The 17,005-nt window shown below is 62.0% G+C and overlaps 1 protein-coding gene across 1 annotated transcript in view; it reads left to right on the top strand.

The window, feature by feature from the left end:
* CACNA1I (calcium voltage-gated channel subunit alpha1 I) overlaps positions 1-17,005 on the top strand; it is a 109,462-nt gene that overhangs the window by 59,017 nt on the left and 33,440 nt on the right. The window contains 3 exon segments of the mRNA XM_079141413.1: positions 8,475-8,634; positions 13,347-13,662; positions 14,917-15,009. Coding sequence (XP_078997539.1) covers positions 8,475-8,634; positions 13,347-13,662; positions 14,917-15,009 — 569 coding nt within the window.

The raw sequence follows: 17,005 nt of genomic DNA on the forward strand, positions 1-17,005 counted from the left end.
TGAGTCACATCCCAGCCCTTTTTGTTCTTTATTTCGAGACAGGCTCTTGCTTTGTTACTGGAGTAGCCTCGAGCTTGCCATCCTTCTGCCTCAGCCTCCCAAGGCGCTGGGAGCACAGGAGCACGCCTGTGCTCCCAGCGCCTGGCCTTTCCCGAGTCTTACCGCCCACCTTGTGAGGGAGGTGGACTATTCTCCTCTTAGAGATAAAAAGACGGAGGCGGGGACATGGACTGCCTGCTCCAGGCAGCATTGCCAGCGAGGGTGGCCACAGAGCCAGTTCTGGGTCCTGACTCAGCTGCCGCCCTGTGGTAGGTGTGGCTGAGACCCAGGGAAGAGGCTCATGGCACTTTCGGCCGCACTGGGGAAGGACGGGGACTTTTGTAAGCCCCTACCCACTTCCTATGGTTTAGGCACATGGCCATTCAATCCTTTCTGCACCTCGTTGAGGTTCAGAGAGCCTAAGTGGCTTCCACAAGGTCACACAGCGATTCAGTGGCAGGGCCGGGATCTCGAGAGTTCTGTCTGCCCTCAGCCTGGCTCTTTTCCTGCCTCTGATTCTTGCTTCTCTTTCCTGCCTGACCCTCTGTTTCCCCAGTGGTCCCTTATCCTCCTCCAGTCAGCGGTGTCCCCCATCCCAAGTCTCCGGACCTTGGGGCCTGTGCCTGCCCCACCTGCCTGCGTCGTTGGTCCATCTGCCAGGTTCCCTGAGGCACTGGCCTGACTCGAGGCCTGCGGAGTGTGGTGGTCAGCCCAGGCAGGCTGGTGGGCAGTGGGGGCCGAGCTCCAGGATATCTGTGGGGCAAGGTGACCAGGAGGGGGACTGGAACTGAGCCTGGAGGGTGGCCCGATTCCTGCTTTGTTCTGAGAGGGGCAGGCTGGCCCCAGTCGGTAGGGCGTGGAGGGCCCTAGGGGGCAGGGGTCATGGCTGCACATCAGGGTCAGGGGTCCTGGGAACTTCTGTAGGACTCTGAAGGCCAGGGCCTGGGGAGGAGCAGTTCAGTCACCTCCCATTGCTCTGGGGAGGCAGGGAGGGACATCAGGACACTGCTGGGGGCAGGGGGCTATGGGAGGCCAGCTTCACTCTGTCTTCTCACCCTTGATCAACTCTAGAAAGAGCCCCCCTTTCAAAACCACCTCTATCCCACTGACCAAAGAAGGAAACAGGCCCAGAGATGGCTATGATAGGCTGGGATCACACAACAGATCAGTGGCAAGGACCAGTTTCTAAGCAACAGCACATGCTCTTGTTCCATGTTCCCCACCTGCCTGTGTTGGGAAATGGGCTGAAGGGCTGACTTCATCATCTGGGTACCCAGAACTGTGCCTGGTGGCTCGAGGGAACCCCAAAACACACCTAAAAGGTACACACTCAGCAGACAGAGCAGCCTGCGCTGGAAGCACAGAGCCAGAAAGGCGCCGAGATCCCGTGGCTCAGGGTGGGCGTGGGTGGCAGGGGGATGGGCTGCACGGTTGGGAGGCCTCCCTGAGAAGGTGGAGGCCCTGAGTGAGCAGCTGGGGAGCAGCCGGGCAGCTGGGCGGTGGAGGCTGGCGCCGTGGGGAGGCGGGAGGCCGGTGGGGCTGCCCGCCTTGCAGAAGCCCTGGAGCGGGTGGCTGGGGCTGGCGGGGGCGAGGGAGGAGAGGTGCGCCTGCGCCCAGTTCAGGTCCAGGAGTCCACTTCTGTCCTGAGGGAGGCCAAGGTGGCCATGTTGTGCCACTCTCCTGCCCCTGGCCAGGGAGCCCACAGTCACGGTCACCTGCAGAGGCGTGTGCTCGTAAGCCATCAGCGCTTGTGTGAGATCTTGATTCTAAACCTCCCAGCAGGTCTTGTGGGTGATGGTGACATGGGGACACTTCAGGGTGGAAGGCCTGGGGGGCACAGGACAGGCCCACAGGATGCAGTTCTCACTCTCGCTGGGTGTTTGTGTGTGGGTTGAGGACCTGTGTGTGTCCATGGAGGACCCGTCACATGTGCATGTGAGGGCGCGTGCGTGTGCTCATGGGGGTGTGTGGTGAAGGTGTGTGTGCCCGTTTCCGTGTGCCCTCATGGGAGTGGCGTGGGCGCCTGTGCTGCCCTCTCCAGGGCCCCCTGCTCCTGCTTGCCCTGTGTGTGCAGCTCATTAAGTGGCTCCCGGGCAGTGGATGTCACTCCCTTGTCCCTGTTAGCCTGCTGTTCCCTGGAGAAGGACAGGGACGGGTTCTGCACCCATAAGCCTGCGCTCCTGGAGGTGCCAATTGCAGAGGTGCTGTGCCCAGGAAGCCAGAGAGGGACCAAGCCTTTCTTCGGGGCCTCCTTCCTGCTAACGGCCCCTCTGGGAGGCCCTCGAATCCCCGCCTGAGCCGAGTGCCCAGCACTGGGAGATGTGTGAGCGAGACCCTCCAGGATCCGAAGTGCGAGCAGATTTGAAAGCCACCCCGGGTGTGGGGAAAGGGGCTCTCGGGCAAGTCCACATTCATGATCCCCTCGCCAGGAGCCCACGGCTCTGAGAGCACGTGGGGGCTCTGCAGTCCTCTGGTTCAGCTCCCCCCATTCTCCCAGAGAGACCACTGTCCCCAGGTGCCTGTCCCTTGCCCTCAGTCACCAGGGAGTGAACGGCCTGGGGAGGAGTTGTGGGCTCCGTACAAGTGCTTTCTTGAGGGATTTTGTGGGTTGCCTCTTTTTTTTCTTCTGAATATGAAATTCCCAGATGCACCCCAAGTCCGGCCATGTGTCTCTAGGATGGCGTTGGCCCTGGGATGTGTTCCACAGTAGCCTGCAGTCCTCTGTTTTGCCGCTAGAGGGCAAGCTAGCGGGCTGGTACCGGGCAAAGTCCAACGCTGGGTTATTAATTGCAAAGCCCTGGGGAGAGGGGTGGCTGCCTGCTCTTTAAAAATCACAGCCTAGGCTCCGAGGCTCCAACCCGATCAACTGAGGTTACTCAACTGGGAGCCAGAGGATGCAAGTTCCGGTCTCCACCACAAGCCTGGGGTGTGACCTGGGCCTCGGTTTCCCTTCTTGCACAGAGCGGGAGAACGCACTGGATTACCTGCATGTTTCCAGCTTTGTACAGGATGAGGGGGACCTGGGAGTCAGGCTGCACTTTACAGAATCTTGTAAAATACGTCCCTTCTGTCTGCCCCTGCAGACTGTCCTCACCCAGCCCTGAAGGATAAAGGGAAGGAGCCTGCAGAGAGGAGAAGGCTGGAGAGGGGGGAGGGACTGCATTTTGAGTCAGGAGACTGACTTCTGCTTCCTCACTGTGTGACCTTTCTTCAACCACCGCCCCTCTCTGGCCTCAGCATGATGGGCTGTATTATCTCTAAACATGGTCTCTCCTGGCACCAGACCCCTCCGGGCCTGGCCCAGCCTGCACATCCTGCAAGCTGCCACGGCGGTGCTGCAGTCCCAGTCAGAGAGTCCATGCAGAGGGCGCAGGAGGCACTTCCAGGTCCAGGGCCCAGCGGCAGGGGCGAGTGCTGACCACGCTGTGTGGGGGGGCAGTTGCATGCCTGGGAGCTGCAGGTCTGTTCTGTGCACCGTTGGCCTGGCACAGAGCCCTTAGCGGCCATGAGGAAGGCGCTGGAGAGTGTTGGGTTGTGGGGGGGGGGGGCATCAGGGACGCCTTTATAGGGCTGGTTTTAGAAGAAGTTCGCCAGGTGCACAGTCGGTTCCAGAGGGCGTCCCTGCAGGGGACGTGTGCACAGGAAGGGCAGCTGGGCAGGGGACGCACGTCAGAGGAGGCAGGAGGCGGTGTTCACATCTGGGAACATCTAGCTGGAGTTTATTGAGTTCTTGGGACAAACCTGTCACAGTGCTTTACAGGGGCGGAATCGTCTCATCTTCAAAGCTTCGTGATGGGGACACCGAGGCAGAGGGCAGGGCTGAGCGAGGCGCTGAGCTGTGCTCATAAGGCCCCACCCTTCCTTTCAAGGCGTCGACACTCAGCTACCCGCCCCGACTGTGGGGCACCACGAGGGACCCTGCTCAGGTCCAGGATCAGAGCAGAAGGGCCCCTAGTCCCTGGTGCTCCCATCCGCCTGCAGCTGGGTCTGCTCCAGACCCCGAGGCCAAGGTGCAGGGTTCCGAGGGTGCAGGGCCCTCGGGGCTGAGTCAGGGATAGTGCAGTGGTTAGTGCAGGAGGTGCCTGTCCTCATGCCCTGGGGTCTCGGTCTGGCCAGCCATCTTGAGGAGGGGCGAGGAAGGCCCAGGGCTCCTTCTGGGGGAGCTTTATTTTGGCAGGATCTGGGAGAAGGAAGAGCTGGCGTGGGGATCTCAGGGCTGGAGCTTGTCTACTTGAGGCTGGGGCAGCGGAAGGAAGGCTCTGGGCACTAAGCCCTGACCTGCCACACCTTGGGCTTTAGGGCCATCTGCCCCTGGGACTCCCAGGGCTCTGTCTCTGGAGGGAGAAAGGTCCACAGCCTCCGTGGGACAAGAGAGAGGGAGGCCGGGAGAGAAGGGAATGAGACGGAGGCCGGCTTTCATGGGGCTGCGGGTTTCTGGGGAGAGACAGGGCAGGGTGTGGGGTAGCACATCTGGCCAGGGACCTGCTGAGCACGCGACCTGGGAATGGGAAACGCAGCCAGCACCACGGAAGGAGTGGCTGGGGTGGGCGGGCGAGGCAGCCAGCCCAGGGTCCGTTCTAAGTGGTCTCTACAGCCCGGAGGGCGTGGTGCCTGGACGGGACACCAGGTCAAGGAAGTGGGCCCTGTGTCTTGGTTGGTCCGTTGATCCGCTGGGGTACCAGTGTGGCCCTGGGCCAAGTTGGGGGGCCAAAAGAGCCTTGGCCACAGCCCCTCCCTGCGGGCAGCACCTGACCCAGGAGCCGCCGGCGGGGACATGCTGCGTGGAGCGTGGGGGGAAGGGCACACACATACCTAGAGAGGGCATCACGGGAGCAGGGCAGGACGCTGGAAGGATCAGTAGGGGTTGCCTGGCCACAGCCAACGGGGACCTTCAGGGAGACAGGCTGGGCCTTCCTGGGTGGAGCAGGTGGTGGGGGTTGCCTGGCTGGGTGGGTGCTGAGGCCCCATCAGCACACGGGCGCTCACCAGCTGGACGAGGGCCAGCAGCTGTGACCTCGGCAGCCTGGCCGTCTGCTGCCTGGCCCGGCCTCCCTGGCGCCTGCTGTGCCCCTGATTAGTTGGCATTGGCGATGGCAGGAGCGGCAGACGGCCTCTCCTGGCTGCTCAGTGCCCTCACTGACCCGGCCAGGCCAGGCCACAGCATGGGCACCCCCTCTCCTGTGTCCCCTCCCCTGGCCACAGGCTGTGCCCCTGGCTGGCATGTGCCCAGTGATTTCTACTTGAGCTGGCTGGGCCGAGTGGCCACGGTAACCTGGGCTGACAGCTCGTCTGTGGAGAGCACCCCGAACCTTGAGGGAGATGCTGTCAGGAAGGGCACCTCTCGCCTGCCACCTCCCCACTCCACCGAGGGGCTGCCCTGCCTGCCCGGGTCCCCGGAGCAGGGGTTCTGGTCTGGGGTCCTCCCTTCCATTTGCCCGCTATCCTCTGCCCCTGCTGGCACCCGGCTCTCCCCACTGCATAGGACAGTCCACTGACACCACCCCCAGCAGGCTCAGGCCAGACCCCCTCCCCGACCCCAAGATCTAAGGAAGTGACCAGGCGCGTGGACACCAGGGCCCCAGACTGTGTGTGTGGTGGAGTATGTGCCGGGCCCCGAGGACCCCAGAGCTGGGCTTCCCATATGGCCGCCCCGGCACGGACCAGACATAGCAGCACAGGACCCCTGCCATGGGCAGCGTGGAGGGAGGCCTCGTGGGGGGTCAGCCCAGGGGAGTGGGGACTGGCGCCTGGCTGGGGCCTGTGAGCAGGGCGGGCTGGTGGGATAAGGCTCTGGACTTCCCTGGGGGTGAGCTGCCGACTTCAGGGGCTCTTCCATAAGAGGTGCCCCAGCCTGGAATGTTCCTGAGAGGCCAACTGACTGGCACTTGCCACTGTCCCCATCTGAGATGAAGCCTTTTGGGCCCAGAGAGGGTGAGCTGCTGTGTCAGGGCCACACCGTCTACTGTCCGGGCCTGTGCACGGCTGCTCAGCAGTGCAGGGGCTGCATCAGGTGCTCAGGGCTTCCTGGCCCTCTTGGCTGGGAGCAGGTCCTCCACACGTCCTCCTGGTCACCTGCAGCCTGATTCCTGCTGAGCCCCTGAGAGGGGTGGGACTAGAGGCAGGGGGCTTCCTGACCAGCCCAGGTGGGCACCGGGAAGGCTGCCTGGAGGCGGAGGGTTTGCCTGGGGAAGGTGGAGGGAGATTAGGGAGGTGGCCTGAGGCAGAAGGTGGCTCTCTATCCCTGTGAATCCGTCCTCTCCCGGCCTCTGGGCTCTGGTTCTGTCCTGCCTGTTCCCTGCCGTCTCCCCTTGCTCCTTGGGTCCATGTTCCCGTCCCTCTTGGATCCACCTTCTTTCTCTCGTCTCTGTTCCTCCCTCCCCTCTCCTCTCCTGCCCAGTGCCGGGAGCCGAGGGCAGTGTAACTGTCCAGCTTGTCTTGCTTAATTACCTGACCGAGGAATAAAGGAAGGACGGGCTGGTTCTCTTGGGCTCCTCCTGGACTCCCTTATCCTGTGCCCTCTTCCCGGGCACAGAGGTAGTGAACTCCTTCTAAGGCGCTAATTAGCTAATTATGCCTCTGCGTCGTGGCCCTGGGACTCCCTGGGCCCCAGGGGCTGGGCAGAGGGAGCGGGGCAGGCGGGCAGGCGGGCAGGCGGAGGGAAGGGCCTCCATTCAGGGAAGCCAGCCAGGCGGGTGTCTGTGAGTCTCAGAGTCTCAATATCCTGGAGAACAGGGACATTTAATTAATTGAGCGACAAAGGCCAGCCCGGGGGAGCGGCCAGGCTGGGGCCTCACTGAGCGGCTGCTCCAGGTGTTGCTGGCTAGCCTTTTCTCCAGCTGTGCCTGCCTCTGCCGGGCCTCCAGGATGGCCCCTTGGCTGGCCCAGAGCTGACTGAGGGCTGGGCCTACTAGCAATGATGACACAGGCCTCCCTACCAGTCCCCCGCAGACCCCATGCCTTCGCGCCCCTCTGCAGCGGCCCCAGCGGTCTCCTGCCTGCTCCTCAGGGGCCCACTGCTGGGCCTTGGCCACCCCTGGCCCTTGGCGTGGCGGGCTCCTCACCTCTTCAGTCTCCCCCTGCCTGTGTCCTCAGGCATGGGCCTTGCCCGGCACGCTGGTCCCCAGTCCCCTGCTGCCAGGCTGTGTGCTCTGCGGTGGGTTCGCGATGGGGCTCATGTTCCCCTGTGGGTCCCATGGACTCAGCCCTTTTCCTGGCACACAGCTGGCATCAACTGGGTGCTTGGTGAGTGGACGTGGGCATGAATGAACCAGCGAGGCACCAGAAAGGTCCCCAATTGACTTCCCTACGTCAGCTGGGCCCAGCTGGGGGGTCACGTGGGGGCCTATTCCATTTCGTGCTCTGGTTTGGGGACATCGGAAGGTGGGCTGTGGGGCCCCCTCCTGATGCTCTGGGTTGGATGGAGAGCCTGCCAGGGGGCCCTGCGGCCTTTCCAGAGAGGAGGCTGACCTAGTTTTGTGGGGAGGGAAGATGGGGGTGGGCATTAATTATTGATTGGAAATCACTCCGCACAGAGTTAGTGATGCGAATCCCAAATAATCATCCTCGTTAATGACCAGCTCGGCATCGCCCCTGACCGCACAGGCAGGACCACGGCTCTCTCCCCACTTTTCCCGTCCCACTCCCTTCCCACGCGGCGGTCGGGCATCGTTCCTCAACAGTCAACACGTGTGAGCTGGGGCCAGCTCCTGGGCCGGGACTGGCTGGGTTCTCGGACCCTGCGGTGACTCAGGTGCAGGCTCTGTCCCACAGGAGTGGACAGCCCAGTCGACGAGACAGGATGGTGGCTAGGCAGCCACGTGCTCAGGCTGCGAGGATGTCGTTGCCCGTGGAAAGGCCTAGCTTGTTTGGCACGCGGCCTGCACAGCTGTCGTGGCAGCCTGGGCGAGGCCAGCGGTGCTGGGGTCGCCTGGAGCAGGAGGGAGGGGTGAACCCTGCCTGGGTGGTGAGAAGGGGCTAGGGGGGCTTCGCAAGAAGAGCCTCGCTAGGGCTGTGGTGGTGGAGCAGGGCTGCCGGCTGTTCCAGGAAGAGGACACGGCACGGGTGGTGGAGGAGGGCGGGACTTGGTGTCAGGCCGCCTGCTTTACACCCAGACCTGCTGAATGGCCCAGGCAGGGACTTCAGTTCCTTGACCCTCCCCTTGCCTCCTGTATGAGGTAGACTCCTTCGGCAGCCTCCAGGGTTGAGGAGACTGGAGCTCACGTTTGGGTGCGTCCCCAGGGACTGTCTCCACAGATGTCTGCTGCTGGTCCACAATCTGGTGGGACGGGGCCGCTTTCCTGGCTTTGGGGGTAGAGGGGCACATGTGTGGGGGGGGTCTTGTCCAGCAGCACTGCAGGCTGGGAGATGCGAGGTCCACCCCCCTGTCCTGGGACCTCCAGGCCCCGCTGACGGTCCCTCCGCCCCGCCCTTCCCAGGCATGCGGATCCTGGTGAACCTGCTGCTGGACACGCTGCCCATGCTGGGGAACGTCCTCCTGCTCTGCTTCTTCGTCTTCTTCATCTTCGGCATCATCGGCGTGCAGCTCTGGGCGGGCCTGCTGCGCAACCGCTGCTTCCTGGAGGAGAACTTCACCATGTGAGTGCGTCCCTGCCACCGGCCCCTTCCCAGTGGCCCTCGCTTAATGCCCAGGTTCAGCCAGTGGAGGAAGGTGGACAGGAGGGGAGGGAGGTCAGGACAGGCCCAGAAGCAGTGCCCTGGGTTGGGAGGCAGAGAACTCAGGTCCCAAACTGCAGCCAGCCACGCCTGTGGTGCCGAGTCCCGGGGGAGGGGTGGCGCTGGCCCGCTGCGTCTGGGCAGGCTGGGCCCAGGAGGAGGGAGTCAAGGGCCGGGCATCCGTCAGGCTTCGCTCCTGGAGGAGGCGGTGGCTGAGCGCTGGAAAATCTGGCACCCAGGGAGTCGCTCCTTCCTTTGTGGTGAGGGTGAACACACACACACTCACACTCACCCACAGGCATACTCACACCCACACGCACACACATATGCACTCACACACACATGCACACACATGCACACTCACACACACTCATGCATTCACATCCACACACACATGCATACTCATGCATACACACACTCACATGCACAGTCACAAACTCATATAAATGCACATTCTCACACACACTCATACACACCCACTCTCACACTCACACTAACACTTAAGCACACTCACACTCGCACACTCACTCATCCACGCACACAACCTGAGCATCTGTTTGTCTTACGCATTGGTAAGGAAAACCAATTGGTCGGCTCCTACTGGGCACCAGACCCAGGGCGTCCAAAATAGCCGCGTTTCCGTCCACTCTCTCTCGTAAACGCCCCCGGCTGCTCTTTGCCTGACTGAGGTGGGCGCCAGGCTGGGAGTGGGTGGCAAATGTCTCTCCTGAGTGGTACTCCTGGACCAGGGGCCTGATGGAGGTGGGGGGACCCTGCACCCAGGTGGCTGGCTTCTTCTGTGTCCAGTGGATCTGGAGGCGATCGTCGCTGTGGGGAGCACTGGGCCACCCGGATAGGCAGGGAGGGGCCGCCCCTGTGGGGACGGGTCCTGCACGGGCCTGGGGAGGAGGTTGCCAGTATGTCAACCTGAGCTGCGGCCTGGGGCTGTGGGGAGGGGGAGGGCAGCCGCTTGTCCTGGCCTGGCCTTCAAGGACAGAGAGCAGCGGGCAGGAGCGGCGGCTTTGGGGGTTCAAGGTGCCTCCAGGCCCCTCTGTGCCACACGATCTTTGATCTCTTCACCACGCTCGCTTCCTGCCTCTTACCTGTCAGCTCGGGGACTGGGTTGTCTGGACTGGTTTCCTTCCTTGGTCTGGGAAAGGGAGACCAGAGGCACCTGCTGGCTCCTGTCCTCCCAGGGCCTGGAGTGGGGTTGGGGTGCTCCCTAGCTGACCATTCAATGACCAGATGCCTGTACCTCCCTTCTGGCAGGACGGGGCCAGCGACGAGGACGCGGTGCCTCGCCCGCTGCAGACTCCCCGTCCTGGTCCCTGCACGTCGCCTCCTCGTTGTCAGGCCTGGGTGGCTCCAGCCACGAGTTGGCGGGTGAGGGGTGGAGGGAGGATGCTGAGGACATGTGTGGGCCAGTCTTCAACAGGAACCTCGTCTGGCTTGGCCTCGCAGAGCCTCCATCCAGTCTGTCACTATGCAGAGAGGGACCGAGGCCTGGAGAGGGAGGGACGCGATCAAGGCCACACAAGGCTCCCTCCAAGCCCCTGGCCCCTGTGTGGGTGTCGGGACGTGGACTTCATTCCACAAGCACGTGCCAACGCCTTCCAGGGGCTGGGCCCTGTGCGGGGCTCCGGGGTGTGAGGCCTTTGTCTGTCCCCCCCCCCCCCCCCCCCCCCCCCGCGGAAGGGTGAGGCCAGCAGGGAGCTGCGTCTGGGCATTTGGGCTCTGGGCCGTGGCAGAGTGAGCCTAGGGTCCCCAGGCCAGTGCAGGGAGAGGGAGGGCTTCTCCAGCCTGAGGCCGGGATGCAGAATGGCACCTGGAAAGACGGGAAAGTCTCCTGGCAGGTGGGGGCGGCCTGGCAGTGGGGACGGGGCCCCCACCCCTCAGGGTGGTGCAGGGTGAGGAGCGTGGCCTTTGGGGTCAGATTCTGCCTCCACCACTTGCTAACCAAGTGACTTTGGGAGCAAGTGGCCCAAACTCTCCATGCCTCAGTTTCCCCACCAGAGGGTGTAGTGAGGATGATCCCAGCCACCGTGTCAGGCCCTGGGGAAGGGCTTGGCCTTGGGGGCTCTGTGAGCCACTGGGCTTTGCCCCTGCATCAGGAAGTCCCTGTGTCTCCCCGGGCCCGGAAATCCCTGGGGGTGGGCTTCGTCATTCACTGGGCAGGTGCTGAGCTGGCACCCGGAATCACAGGGCTGCAGGAGCCCACCTTGGGTGTCCCAGGGCCTGCTTGGGGCTGGTCCTCAGCAGCACTTAATAAGCACTCATGGAATGGCAGGGTGGGCCCAGAAGATGATCAGGGGTAGCACTAGTTGAGATGGCTGGTGTTTAGGGGGAGGCTCGGTACAGCTGGGCGCTACTTTGAGCAGGGTTAGCTCAGTTATCTTCATGGCGTGCTGTGAGGGAAGTGTGTTATCATCTTCATTTCACACTTGACTCAGAGAGGTGAAGTCACTTGCCTGAGAGCACACAGCATGTAAGTTGCGTTGGCCAACACAGCCTGTGCTCTCAACTGAGGAGGGAGCAGGCCTGAGTGGAGGCTAGGAGAAGTGGAGGCTGGGAGCAGCAGAGGCTGTGATAACTCAGAGAGGCACAGCTGAGCTGCAGGGGAGGAAGGAGGGCCGTGGGGACTGGAATGGGCTGCCTGGTGCTACTGACTGGCTACATGTGAGAGGCTGGTCACCTGAGCTGGACTCTGGATGCAGTCAGGGCCCAGGTGCAGCTGCCCAGCTTCCCTGGGTCGAGGGGTGGGGCTGGCAGAGCTCTGGGCGTGTGGTCAGGTAAGAGCCGGGGATCAGGGAGGGCATGGACCTGCCAGGCGGGCCCTGGGTCCAGTGCTAGTGAGTCCAGGTCCAGTGCTGCACTCAGGCCCAGGGTCTATGCTATCTGGGGGAATCCATGGAGGCCCTGACTCTCAGACCTCTGTTTATAGGTTTTCAAGTGTGACGAATTCTAAAAAGGAAAACTCAGGTTGGAATGAAATATTGCAATATGTAGGTCCACCAGGAGGTCCACCAGGAGGTCCACCAGGAGGTCCACCAGGAGCAGAAACCAGAATCGAGGCAGAGCTACTACGATCTGATCAATACAGACGATCGAATCCAAAATGGCCCCAAAGAGCTTAACAGAGGCTTCACAAGGGCAGGCACGTGGCTGATGAGCTTGTGGAAAGGCATTCACCAGCATCCCTCTTCAGGGACAATGCACAATCGAAACCACAACAGACGCCATGACAACCCGCTAGAACAGTTAAGATCAGGGCTGACGATGCCCAGGGCCGCCAGCCTTGGTGCCCTGGGACGACCACACTCTGCCGGTAGAGATTCTGTGCAGCCCTGGTGAGGGGCAAACCCCCTGGAGCTAAAGCCAGGCGCGGGCTCAGCCAGCAGTTCCACCCCTGGGCATTTGCTCAAAAGAAAGGGCGGTTTAGATCCACCCAAAGACGTGTGCAGGAATATTTATGAGGCATAAGAGCCCCAAACCCAGGAACGACCCAAATGCATAGTTGCATAAATAAGTAGCAGCATATTCGCTCAAAGAATTCACTCCCAGAAATGAGCACGGAGGAACTGCGTTTCCACTCTCTTGACCGTGTCTTTTGATGGACAGAATCTCTTTGATCAAGAGTGAAATCCAGTTTATCAATCATTTTCTAGCATTCCCGCTTGCGTCCAGCTTAAGAATTCGCCTCCAAACCCAAGGTCATGAAGGCGTTCTCCAGGGCTGGCTTTTAGAAGCTGCCTTTAAAAATCTCCCATCTATCCCATCTCCAGGGATTTTGTGCATGGTGGGTGGCTGGGGGAATGTCAAGATTTATTCATTTATTTAATGGTCAATCAGTTGTCCCAGGACCACTCATTGAAAAGTCCATTCTTTCTCTAGCGAGTTTCAGCCATACCTTCATGAGATCGGGCGATCAGTGGGGTGTGATAAGCTGACTATTGCCAAATGGCCCCACCAGGGTCGTCTGGCTCATAGGCTGCTAACAGTGCGCACGTGTGTGTGCTGACGCTCACCAGCGCCTTCTGTCCCGAAAGGCTGGGGCGGGTGGTTTCGTCGTGGTTCTTGGCTTCGGTCCTGGGTGGGCTGCGCTGTGGGCCTTCCTGTCCCGTCGGGGTCCACGCTGAGCTCACAGGTGCAGCTGTGGAGTGTTTTGCCCTCGTAGGACGGGTTTCCATCCACTTTCCTGCGTTTAATGAACCTGCCTCGAGTTCCCCCACCTGGATGGACCCCTAGCCACCGCAGATCCACAGAGCAGGGCGGGGGGTCTGGGTGGGGAGCTGCCCGTGGGTCCCGCCCACTCTGCTTCACCTGTGGTCCCTGGATCCCAGCAGAGAAGTGGCTAGCGCAGGGGCACACAGGGGTCGGATCCTCGCCTGCTGGGCCGCTGCATTCAGCGCTTGCTCGCTCAGTGAGTGCCTGCTGTGTGCTGGCCCTGGAACCTGGAGGCCTCCCTGGAAGCAGGCACAGTGTGGTCCCAGGGAGCCCAGGGACGGTTCCCCGGGGGAGGGGACCCTGTAAGGGGATGGCAGTGTGCCTGGGAGAGGGGCCCAGGCAGGGGCCGCAGGGCCTCCCCTCTCCCCACCCTCCTGGCAGTGACCCCTCCGTCCCCTCACCCTGGACAGACAAGGGGACGTGGCCCTGCCCCCCTACTACCAGCCGGAGGAGGATGACGAGATGCCCTTCATCTGCTCGCTGTCGGGGGACAATGGCATCATGGGCTGCCACGAGATCCCCCCACTCAAGGAGCAGGGCCGGGAGTGCTGCCTGTCCAAGGACGACGTCTACGACTTCGGGGCGGGGCGCCAGGACCTCAACGCCAGCGGCCTCTGTGTCAACTGGAACCGCTACTACAACGTGTGCCGCACGGGCAGCGCCAACCCCCACAAGGGTGCCATCAACTTTGACAACATCGGTTACGCCTGGATCGTCATCTTCCAGGTGAGGTCGCTCAGGCCCGGGCCCCCCGGGAGCAGCTCCTCCTGGCCGGCGTTTGCCCCCCGCCTGCGGGCACATGGGCAGCACCGGGCCCATTTTATAGGCGGACCGTTAAATGGCCAGACGGGGGTTTTCATCCGACCCTGGCCGACTGCAGAGCCTGTCTGTGCGGAGTCCCAGGATGCCTGGAGGCAGAGGGGCCCAGCGGGAGGTCCCGTGATGGGGAGGGAGGACGCATGTCCTTGGAGGGCTGGCAGGGCACGGCAGTGCCCCACGGGGCACGTGGAGGAAGGACATTCCTGGTGGGGTGACAGCAGAGATCACTTTGTCCCACGTTGGTGGTCATCTTGTGACCAGGTGCGCACACCTGTCCTGCCAAAGCCACGTTAGCCTGACGGCAGAGAGCGCCGTCACGTGGCAAGGTTGGTGCCTCCGCGACCCCACACCTGTTCTCTGCAGAGGGAGAGGTGGGGTTTGTTAGTGGAAAGGGGCTGAAGGACCTTGGGGTAGGTTGCTTAACCTCTCCGTGCCTTGGCTTTCTTATCTTTATAATGGGTATAATCACGCTGGGTGGTGGAGCATAGGCCAGGTGACAGGCAGCAGTCAGCCAGTGCACAGTGGGTAAAGGCTCAGCTCCCGCTGTCCTCAGGAGGGTCATGGCTGGAGCAGGCAGAGTGGAGAAGCCTGAAGCCATGAGACCGGGAGCATTAGGATCTGGGATTCAGAGCTGTGGGCCGTGTTTTGGGGCCCCGTGGACAGGCTTTGCCGGGAGCAGATACGCCCCAGCGTTGGTCTCTCCCGAGGCTGCCCCCTCCCTCTCTGGGAAGACGTCAGGGTGGGGCAGGGGAGACCGTCACACCAGCCTTGTCCAGTCCATGCAAATGGGCTCAGACTAGCCACAGCCCAGCTATGCCAGGGGCTCTGCCAGCCCTGTGTATGAGGAAGAAGCTGGGGCCTGGGATAGACCAGTAGCCCAGGTGCTGAGGTACAGCTGAGATCCCCTGCGCTCCTGCTTCCCTAGCCTGCCTGCCCTAGCAAGGTAGCCAGGAAACAGGGTGAGGTCCAGAGTGAGAGGGACCAGGACTGAAGTTCTGTCTCCAGTCCTGCCTGTGTGATGTTGGGCAAGTGTCCTCACCTCTCTGAACCATCGTTTTCTGGCCTGTATCTTGTGAATGGCGAGGGCTGCCCCCCGAGAAGTGGCGTGTCTGGTCCTGGTGCACCTCAGGCTGTCCCTTCTCGTCTTGGTGCCGGCTGCAGGTGATCACCCTGGAGGGCTGGGTGGAGATCATGTACTACGTGATGGATGCCCACTCCTTCTACAACTTCATCTACTTCATCCTGCTCATCATAGTAAGTGTCGGGAGCTGAGGTCCCGGGCCAGCTCAGGACACATGACCAGGGACCTGAGGAGGGGAGGCTGCAGGCGGGTGACTGGCGGGTGTGCAGGAGGCTTCCGAGCGCCTTCATCGCTCATGTTGGGCGTTTGCTCCACCGTTGCTCCTGCCTGGCTCTCCGCCTCGGATCTCTGGGCAGACGTTCTTTTCCTGACCTTAGCTGTGGATGTGGCCCCAGGATGTGCTTCTCAAGGGCCCTGGCTTGTCCCTGCTTTCCTGGGGTACGAAGACATATGCTCTGAAGCTGAAGTGTGGGGCAGGCTGGAGAGGGGAGTGTGGTCCTGGTGGTGACCTTGTGGGGAGGTCTCTGAAAAGTGGCCGAGGGACTCCCACCTCTAAGGTGGCTCCGCCCCTGGGGAACTAGGAGCCGGAGGCTCTGTCGGCCCTTACAGGCCATCCCTTCTGCTTCCTCTGCCCGCAGCGTCCCCAGAGCAAGCTCATGTGCCCTTGTCATGCCTGGCTGCAGCTTCAACCACAGCACAGTTCCCAAAGTGTCAGGGTGATTCACGCCCGGGAGGTGCTGCTCACTCCCTGCCACTGTGGGGCGGTTCTCTGGCCTCTTGGTGGGGGGAGAGGCCATGCTTGGCCCTCTGGGGAAGCCCCATCCTGAGCTGGGGGGTCAGGATCAGCTGGCAGGTGACCCAAGATGTGCCTGCAGAGCTGTCCTGGGGAGGCTGGGGCTTTGGACCCAGAGACAAGCCACAGAAGAGAAAGGGACCCTAGCTTTGTCAGCTCTGCAGTCCCTCACCAGTTTGTGCATCACCAGAAAACCCGCCCTGAGCTGAGAGCTGGGAACAGAGAGTCGGTTCAGGGCTCCAGTGCTGTGATAGGAGGAAGCCCAAGAGGCGGGGGAAGTGAGAGTCCCTGCAGGTGATGCCAGCATTGAGCCTTAAAGGCCAGGGTATCAAACAGGGAAAGAACCTTCTGGATGGAAGAAGGGGAGCCGCGGAGCACAGAGGTTGTAGAGGGGCCTTGAGTTCCAGAGGAGCTGGAGAAGCTCTGTCCTCTCCTCCAGGGGGACCCGGGGTGGGCCTGGAGCCCCCGACTCCCAGCCTGACCTTGGGCAGCTGCTTTATCAAGGGGTCCCCAATAGCGCTTAGCTCCTGGGCTCTGGGAAGGCAGAGCGCCAGCCTGCAACCCTGCACACAGCCGGTGCTCTGTCTGTGTGCCCTGCTGCTCTTACTGCTGCTATCGATGGGTCTCAGGTGGTCCTGTCCCAGGGTAGAACAAGCTGGCCAGGGTCCAGTGCTTTCAGGCACGGGGCAGCTGCAGAGAGCAGAGCTGGACAAACAGGCCGCCATTCACCCTGGCTGGGCGGGGTCACGTGCTTCCATCCTGAATCCCAGAGGTGAGGCGCCTGGCCTGGGCTGCGTCGCGGGCAAGGGCTCCTCAGCCCATAAACAGTCCCCAGTCATGCTGGAGGTAGAGCAGAGGGCAGGTCAGGGACTGGCCCTTTCGGCCAGTGGCAGCTGAGCTCATGCAGAGGTTAGCAAATGCCAGGGGAGGTGCCGCACCCCAAAAAGCCCCGGCAGGCCTTTTGTGCCCAGGATGGCCCCTGGTAGCACAGAGACGGGGGCTGGGGACCTAAGGAGCAGCATCCTTGGTGCTAACTGGGTGGCCTCTCCCACCTGTCCTTCCAGGCACAAAGAAAGCCCAGGTCTAGGCCAGAGGGCAGTGGTCCAAGATGGGCTTCAGCCTCCCTTCTGGCCTCAGTGCAGGTGTCCCAGGTGGGGTGTGGCCTGGGTCTTGGGACCTGAGCGCAGCCTGGCTTGGAATGGGCCAGGGTGGGACCTGGAGAGCTGCCTGGGTCATGCCTTCCCCTGGAGCAAGGCCTCAGCGATCTTTTCCTGTCCCCATCTGTGTCTGTGCCTCTGTCTCTCTGGGACCCTCCACCCTCCCCTGCTCCTCTCTGTCCCTGTCTCTTCCCCCAATTCTGTGTCTCCCACGCCCCC

This window comes from Sciurus vulgaris (assembly GCF_902686455.1).
Source record: "Sciurus vulgaris genome assembly, chromosome: 5".
NCBI classification, from domain to species: Eukaryota; Metazoa; Chordata; class Mammalia; order Rodentia; family Sciuridae; genus Sciurus; species Sciurus vulgaris.